The 9,334-nt window shown below is 44.2% G+C and overlaps 1 protein-coding gene across 5 annotated transcripts in view; it reads right to left on the reverse strand.

Moving 5' to 3' along the window:
• Positions 1–8,998, reverse strand: part of sema5ba (sema domain, seven thrombospondin repeats (type 1 and type 1-like), transmembrane domain (TM) and short cytoplasmic domain, (semaphorin) 5Ba) — a 40,572-nt gene extending 31,574 nt beyond the window's left edge. For 2 of the 5 annotated variants that reach the window (XM_049728585.2, XM_049728583.2), the window contains exon 1: positions 401–1,467. In XM_049728585.2, the coding sequence (XP_049584542.1) occupies positions 401–524 (124 nt within the window). In that variant the 5' untranslated portion in view covers positions 525–1,467. Of the gene's footprint in view, positions 1–400; positions 1,468–1,969; positions 2,068–8,837 lie in introns of those variants that run through there. The other 3 variants (XM_049728587.2, XM_049728584.2, XM_049728586.2) reach the window with 3 other exon arrangements.
• Between the last annotated feature and the right edge of the window lie 336 nt (positions 8,999–9,334).

Genomic DNA, 9,334 nt, shown 5'->3' on the forward strand with positions numbered 1-9,334 from the left:
TTATTTACATGTTTTCATCAAGTTTTACTGATGTCAGTTTTTTTTTTAAATTACTAGTTTGTGGCAATATTACTTTTTTTTCATGATTTTTTTTATTTATCAGTACATCGGTGCTCGTCAAAAATCACGATGCATAGAACGATATCAGATGTCCACGTAATTCACAAGACTTCAGTTCAGTGAGTCAATTCCATCTTACATATTTTCTAGCATGTCACTAGCTAAATCATGGACCCAAAAGTCCCACAACTTAAAGTCAAGACAAACTGAACTTATGCTGCTGGTCTCTGTGTGACCCTTTAGTATGACCCCCTCGGTCCTGCTCCAATTACAAAACATGTCTTAGCCGCTAGCCGCTAACCGCTAACCCGCGCTGAGCAATAATCACGCGAGCACTCACCGGCAGCAACGAATTGGTCCTCAGGTTCAAATCTGTTCTCATCCGTTGCGCTAATGCTAACACATTGCTTTAATGCTAACACCCTCGCCTCACCAAACGTCCACCTGAGTAAAATGTCATCCATGTCGGCATATAAAGGAACAATGGCAACGGGATTCCCAGAAACTCCGGAGGAGGTGGCTAATCATTAGCCAGTTAGCCTCCCGGAATCCAGGCAGCTCGGACGCAGCTTCCAAAGATCACCAAGCGATTTATAGCCGGCGGCCCCCCTCTTACGTCCCTCCAACACAAAGGCTGCCAGCCCCACTTGAGCTGAGCGATGGACTTCATAAGAGCCAAAAAAAAAAAAAGTCATTAAAAAAAATCCCAGGGGGGGAAAACAAATGAGCGGGACATCAATCATGGATGTATAAAAAGTTGAACTTGATGAGAGGAGAAAGAAAAGAAGACACTGAGCACTCACAAACACAGCGGGGATGGCAAATAAAAGTGAAAAAATGCGAGTGGACATCAAGTCAAAGAAGTTAATATGAAGGTTAAAGGTCATGAATGAAGTTCTGCAAGATTATATCAAGTCTTTCACATCAACATGGAGGTTTAAAGACGTTATGAAATTGTTCAAAATCCTAATGAAGTCAACGTGAAAGCTTGATGACATCACCAAACTTAAACGAAGTCCACGTGAAGTCTAAATCAAGTTTGTATGTCATCAAAATGATGTCTAGAATTAGATTACGTGAATTTAAAGTCAAAATGACAAACATGTGAAGTCGAAATGAAGAATACATCAAGTCGAAATGAAGTCTAGTGACGAAGTCTCCGGTAAGGCGGTGTGGCCAAAGCCAAGCGATGACATCATCATCCCGCATGCCTTGGGGGGGGGGACCCCCTCTCAGTGTGCCCCCCCTCCCGCCGCTGAGAAGTGAAGGCCCCCAGTGTGAAGCTGTCCAAGGATGTGCCCATCTTTGTACGCTGAATGCTCCCACCTTGTAAAGGCGCACTAATGCGCCGTGGCCGTGCCACAATGGCGGCGTGCTCGTTTGCCAGGGAGATTGAAGAGCGACCCCCCCCATCACGCACCAACGTGACCCCCCCCACCCCAGTGAAAAGAACTTGTTTTCTTCCGGCGCATTCTTAGCATCCTCAAGCAAATATCAGCAAACAAGGCTTGGAGAGCCTTGGCGGAGGTAACAAAAACAATATGGCAGTTGGAGAACCTCCCTTATCGGTCATGGATGCCACCACAGGAAAATTAGGAAAAGAAATAGTTCAATAAATAAATAAATAATATTAATATAAATATATATTTTTAGATTTTTTTCTGGGCAAAGTCTTTTTTTTTAATTATTATTATACTGCTGCAATGGAATGGCAAAATTGCAGAAAAATGCGATTCTTTTTCAAAATCATTCCGCTTTATAGTTCGTGCCAATTTGCGTCTTCATCTTTCATGCTCCGCTGAGAAATTCCTGCCCCGAGTGGGGAAAAACGTGGAATTAGTGGAATTTCCCAGCGTAGAGAAAGCACAAAAAGGTGGCAAAAAGTGAAGAAATGAAAGAGGCTACTCACCGACTTAGCATCACTGGGGCGCGGGGGTGAGGGTGGGAGTAGGGCAGGCCGCTTCCAAAGGGGGACAGGGTGGGCGGGGCTTCCTTTTCACCACGATCCTGGGAGAGGCGATAGCGAGAAGGAGGAGGGTTGAGTCTTTCATTCATCAGCCGTTCATGAACGCGGCAAAGACCCACAGTGGCGCTCTCGTAAACAAACCCGCAACTTTTCAATGGATCTCTGGGGGAGGGGCGGGGCCAGAATGTGTGCACCATATAAGTTCATCAGAGTTCAAGCGCGTTGAAAGCCGCTAAGCTAATCAAGAGTTGAAAAATTAGAGTCAAGTGATGCGTGCACGCTAGTTAGCGCTTAATGAAAGCCATCCGACTAATTGGAACAAATAGCCAAGCAGTGTGTGGGCTTCAACCTGCCCTGATTTTTTAAAAATGTAAAAAAGCTGCTTCGATTGGCCGACATGTTCCATCCCACAACGGCGCACACGCCCTCTTTATCCTATGCGAGTTGAGGAAAATACCAAAAGAAAGAAAACATTTGTGGACAAGCATCATCATGGAAGTAAGATGGGAATGCATTCAGAGCGGCGGGAAGAATTCCAAGTTCCAAAACCCCCACAAGACTGCGCCAATAGCAAACTGGCCCCTCCCCCTCCCACCTCCATTATCTTCATTATCACACATATTCATTGCACCAAGTCGGGAGTGAAAATTCCCATAGAGCCTTTCGTGTGACACATATGCTCGCACACATACATATTTTTTTCCAATTATTTTATTTTGTATTTTATTCCAGAAAAAAAAATTGGGAAGGATAAAAATGGTGTGAATTTTATAGTAAAGCTATTTTTTTTTTTAGACTTTCTCTTGTCTTCATTTGCCAGACACTTTTTCCCCCTCCCCCCTTCGTCTTCCTCCTATGCGCTCCATCACAACATTTGACGTGTGTTTACACGTCGGATCAACTTTGAACTTTGACCTTTATCTCCTCAGGTGTTTTGGCAGCCAAGCTGACAAACGAGCGAGTGGATCATAGAAACACGTCACCAGGTGTTATTTCGGTCAACGTTGGATTTCCTGCAAGATGACTTCACTCAAGCGTGCCGGCTCTTATCTGATGGAGCTGCCACCAAAAAGACGCTCAGAATAAGAAGCATTGAGGGTAAAAATATTTTTTTTAAACTGCCAGCTCTTTTATTTTAATCACAGGAAATGATTATAAGAAATGATAACTAACGACTGTAACTGTTCAGCCCTTAAAAAAATATTTGGGAGACTTTAATTAATTGTGTGTAGTGGGCGATGTGCAGACGGGCAACGTTTGCTCAGAATTTGGCTCACGTTCACAAGCTCATCAGTTAAAAGGATCGATGGGGTCTTTGATGAGACGAGAATTTGAGAGTGATGATTATTGATGAGCGTCAGTCGGAGCGATGGACGTTGGACTTCTTACCGCAACGCAACCCAGGAAAGGAGCACGATTTTGTAGGAGATATTGTCCAAAAAAGATTATTTTTTTTGTTCTTGCTCAGAGTGAAAGCAACACTTGGTTGCTCAAAGACACGTGTCACTTGTTGAGTCTCTAGTAACTCTGCTTTTGTAGAAAGCGCTCAAGTGCCGATTTGACCCTGTCAGCAAAGACGGCGTATAAAAGCAAATTGATGGAATCTTCTCGAGACAAACATAAAAAAGTCATTCAGGCCATTAAAAAAAAACCAAGCTGAGTGAGCGCTGTAATATCGTATGCACTTGGCAGGACATTGAACACCTCGCTCCGAGTGAAGCTTTTTAATGGCTCGCCGTCTTTTTTTTTTTTATGCACATCACAGCTCAAATCCTCCATCTGTGTTTTACACACAAACACACGCACGCAGACACACGCACACCCCCGACCGTGTGGTCAAGTGGGGGGGCGAGGCAGGCGGCCATATTGGATGAGGGCCAGCAACGAGGTCTGCCGTGTCTTGTTTTGCTTTTCTTAGTGGAATTTGATTTCCAGAGAGACACGATGCTGCCACTAGAAGTAAAACAATTTCAACCTGTTTTTCATTATCAATGAAAAAGTTGACTCATCAAAGACACGAGCATTAGCAGGCTACCGTGACATGCTCCTGCAAAAAGCTTTGACTTAACAAATGTGTCTTTGATTTATAACCTGTTGGCGGCTCGCATGTTCATCCATGCTCTGACTTTTCAAGCCTGAGGCGGTTTACGAATTCCGCAGGTCACTTGACAGGTGCTGTGGAAATAACGTGCCAATGATACCTGACCCGCAGTGGAATGCGTCCGTGTGTGTGCGTCTGTGTGCACGTGCCCTCAAAAAACAGAAGCAGCTTTCAGCTCCAGGAAAGAAGACCCTCCTTGGACCCCCTATTGAACATGATGAAAAAAATCTATAGGAATCAAGTCAAGCCACTAACACGATTAGCATGAGACTACATTAGCAATGCATCATGGGAATTGTGATGCCGTGGTTGCTCGTCACAACCGTTGTGTAGCGTTGTCTTCTCAAAGACCTTCTGTTTAATCATCATTCATCAAAGACAAACATTGAACAGAAATTCGTCGTAACTGTCGCTCATCAAAGACACGTGAATTGTTGCTCAACTAAAAAATTCGTTATCCAAGACGCTATCATCAAAGAGCAACTGTCGCTCATCAACAAAACTTTTTCGCTCCAAATTGCCAAATTATTGACCAGGTTTTCTCACCAAAGAGTATAGCTTTAGCATTAGCGAAGCCAGAAGAGAACTAAAATGGATGGTGGACAATCTCGATTGACCTTGCGGTGAGGCTAAAGACAACGTTTGTGTGCGTGCAAAGCTAATAAGAGCAACTATGATAGGCTGGCCACTGTCCAAAAAGGAGGAAGTGCTGCCTTCGTTATCTCCATCACGCAGACGTGATTCCCGCCGTCTTCCAACAAGGCGCCAGTGGTAGCGGCGGCATGGATTGACGCTAAATTGAAGCACAGGGGAATTTCATTTCTTAATTTCTGCCATCTCTCATGCGTAGTAAATCATCCATTGCGATGGAATCGGCGGAGGCCGAGAGGCTGGCCTTCTTCGGCCGGCATATTCACATTCATCACTGTCACGCGCCTCCTGTTCGCCGCAAAGACGCTGCTGTTGCCGTGACGACCAAAACAAAACAAACGCAGCGGTGGAGTTGAGTCGAGTAGAGGGAGCCTCAAGAGGACATGACATCATACTTATTAGAGAAGATTACTATGAGGAGCATTCGTTTATATTATGGTCTGGATTTTAAAACTGGCCGTTACAGTTTTGGGTTGGGATTCTAAGTTAAGTTTCAAATTAGGGTTTCAAAATATGGTTTTAAAGTCCGGGTTTCAAGCATAAGGGATTTCAGGTCCGGGTTTTAGGTCTTCAGGGTAGTAATATGGTTTTAAATTAGGGGGCGGAGCTAGGGTTCGAGTGTTTGAAGCCTGCCTAAGCAATTTGTAGTCAAAGTGATTGAGGACACGTTGGCATCACTCTCGGCTTCATTACCGGGACATTTCACTTGAAGCTTTTACCTTATTAAAAGACGCGGCGGCGCACGTCAGCACTTTGCCGCCTTTCACTTCATCGGAAAAAACAAACAAACGCCCGACCTCGTACAATCCGCACCGCATTAACAGAACCACCCGAAACTTGTCCACCTAAAAATTAAGCTGACAACTACAAATTATGTTCCATGTTGACAATATTTATTGAAGACTAATGCTATTTTTTGTCAACTTGAAGTGTTTTCGCAAACATCCAAGATGGCCGATTTGAAGTCGTCCATGGACTCGACAAACCCGCATTCCCCAAATCCTTAATGCGCTTGCTACCATGCGTTGAATGAACTGCTTTGCTTCCTAAAGCTTCTGGAAGCAGCAGCCATGCATCCTCACACACACATACACACACACACCCTTCAATGGGAACAGTGTTCCTGGCCCCACAATGGCCACCTCGGTCGGGCACTTTCTCCTCCGCCTCCTTTCTTCGCTCCAGGGAAGCCGGAGAAAAGGCACATGCCTTCACGTCCACAAAGATACACACATGCACACACATAACACACACACATGACATATGCATGCACACAGCTAAACGCAAACACTCCAAAATACACACAAGAATACCCTTGCACACACACACACACACACATCCAGACACACACAATAACAAGTTGTGAAAAGCCCCACTTCTCAAAGTCAGGCATTTATTGTGCTGTAGGTTAACCACAAAGTTATCCTTCCACCAGTGAAACTGGACCGGTTCTTTGTTGGCAAACAGTAGAGGCTAATGGAGAGCTAATTAGCATGATTAGCATTGTTCGCACAGATTAGGTTGCGGCGGCCGTGTCTGGTTTCACGCCGAGGTTGAGTGTCGTGGCGGGTGCGGAGAGAGAGAGCCAAGGCCACAATGCGAGAAGGGGGCTCGGAGGGGGTCTCCACTCAGACACACATGTTGGAATTATTCAATTCCAACATGGTGGATCAGACTATGTCCTGCTGATGTGTCTTGTTAGCGCCGCGCTGCTAGCCGTTAACGCCGCGTGGGTCATTTATATCCCAGTATTGGCTTTCAATGACGTTCAGGAAGAAGTATGGCGTATGGCTACCTTTCAGCAATGCATGCAGGTGGACAATAATTATATAACGCATTCTTTATCCTCTGCAAAGAACAACTCATATTAGTGCCGTATTGAAGAGCTGAGAGGAGCTGAGACCATTTCCATGTGCAGTATTTTCATCTGTCTGTCTTATACTACCCCCAGGTGGACAAGGCGAGGACACTGGAAATAACCCACAAGAATTTATTTAAATCATTTTGCCCACGAGAATTTATTTGAATTATATGACCAATTTGAATTGGTTGAGTGACATCATCGCGATTAAGTGCCATTCAAACTGGAAAAAGAGGAGACGTCTTTGCCTCTGTGTGGCATTCATTAAAACGAGCCAGGACGGAAAGCGCATTAAGGCGATCCGGTTCTCCCGACATCAAACTTTCATATCGGCCCAGACGACAACAACCCGGCGACCCCGCGCCCCAGACGAGTTTAAATATGCCTCATTGCAAATTTGATGAACGGCAAGAGTCTTGGTTTGAAAAAAAAAATCAATAATGAATGCTGACATCAGACGCCACGGTGGTATGGACCCTCTGGGCGACGGCAACAAAAGAAGCCGGAACAAAGGCGGTGTGGAGAAAGTGGAGTTTGTCCGGTTGACCCTCCTACCCCTCCAAAAAGCCACTCACTGAACCCCCCCTAAAAAAAAAAAAAAACCACGAGGAGCTGTCGACCCCTCATAAATTCACCAGGCATGAAAAGCTGCTTTCCATCTAAAAAGATCGACCCGGGATACTCTGACTGGCGACAAAAACAACGCTAATCCGCCGTAAGACAAGCGGGTTAGCGCTGGAACAAAAACAATCCTGTGAGACTTTACACGTGTGGATAATAGGGATCCGAATAGATAGCACAACAGCTAGCAATTTATTTATTTATTTTGCACATTGTGCCACTTACTGCTTTTCTTCCCAGTCACATCTGTCAATATTCATTTTATGATTATATAATAATGATATCATTAATGTATAGTCATTGTGTTGCTAATAAGTTAGCCACGCTGGTGTTTTTCATACTACATAGAATATTGACAACTCTTCTTCCATTCACGTCTACATAATATCGTACATTATTTTATGTATATACCACACTGTGCTAATGAGTTAGCATTGCTCGTGTTTTTTTTTTTTAAATTTAATTCATAACACTGCTGATTATTCTTGCTGCTGTCTACTACAGATACTAAGAGAGGGTGTTTAATACTGGTAGTTCCAATACATAATGATGTCCATTTTGGATCATAAAACAAATTCATCCCATCAAACAAAGTAATATGAATAAAAATAATAAGACGAATATCTCCGAGGCTGCTCTCGAGAGCCATTTGAGCGTTAATGAATAATAAAGGCCTCTTCATTAAAAGCGCTCAAGCAGTCTCAATTAAACAGCAAATGAGAGTTCATTTAAAAAATATATAGACATGCTTATGCGCTGAAGTCGACCCCGTGCCGAAACATTTCAAATTTTTCGCCATCTTGACATTGAAAGACTCCGCAAGACAGCAATCAACAGTAGCAGTGACCTTTTTTTGTTTTTGTCAACCTGCTCTGCAGCAGCTCACCTGGCCGCTCAACACTGCCCCCTATCGCTTTCCATCCGCCCATGTCAGCCACTTGAATACTTCCAAGAACTATTTTCCTTTGTTTGACAGGTCAAGAGCAAGACAACCCCATTTAGAAATGAAATTAAAGCTACCTAATTAGCTTTCTAACCGAGAATCATTCATGGAAAAATGTTGCTTTCAACACACACGTAGTCATAAAGATTTGGGTGAAAATATGCATTTCTGCTTACAGTCAAACTGCATTTTTTGAATAAAATTAATGCGGAATAATGAGATGTTAGAGGGGGAATAAGTCGTGTAAAAAATGACTACCAATGCCGCTTCTAATTTGAGATAAAAACATTCAATATTTACAAACAATAAATGACGCAAACAGCCCCTGGCAGGCATTTTTGCAACGGTTTTCGAGTGTTGTTCAGCAGCCTTTTAAAAGCCTTTTCTTTGCTAAGTTTTGGGGTGTCCACTCGAGTGAGGGCAGCTGCCACCCACAAACACCCCTCTGATGGCGGGATGCAACGTGAGCGGAAAGTCAAAAGTGGAGCTGCAAACAAGTCTCATGTGCAAGAAGCATAATTCATTTTAAAAAGTCTTGCAAGTTGGAAAAACGAGAAGAACCCGGCTTCAACGTAACAAAGTGCCGCTGGCCCCCCAAAGTGCAAGCAGGTAGAGACAAAGATCCACTGGTTACCTTCTCAGATGTTCCTCAATGTCCAAAAAATGATAATAATGACGCAAACAATTTGGATGGTGGTTGTGGGTCCAGAGGAGCGATGAGTTCCAGATTCCGTGTGCGCCTTGAGCGTTCCTCTCTCGGCGACCTGCAGCGGAAGACTGCGCCGAGCTTCTCCGCGAGCTCCGGACCAAACCACCTCAGAGAGGACGGTGGGGGCCAATTTGCAATGCGCGCGCGTGTGTCGGAGCGTTGCGCGTGCACGAAGCAACGAACGAAAGGCGCGCCGAGTGCACGCGCACACCTGAGAAGATCATGACCTCTTGGGAATTTTCACGTCATGCTGTTGCAACTCATTGGTGAGTTTCTCTTGAATCGAAGCAGCAAAAAAAGTCGTTCTGAGAACTTAAAAATCTTAAATTATAAACTAGATTGTATACGAGTCTATTGTGCATATCAGCGGGTTTTTCATATGCTGTAAATGTCTGTGCATCCCATTATACACTGATTATACA

Source organism: Syngnathus scovelli, chromosome 8 (genome assembly GCF_024217435.2).
Source record: "Syngnathus scovelli strain Florida chromosome 8, RoL_Ssco_1.2, whole genome shotgun sequence".
NCBI classification, from domain to species: Eukaryota; Metazoa; Chordata; class Actinopteri; order Syngnathiformes; family Syngnathidae; genus Syngnathus; species Syngnathus scovelli.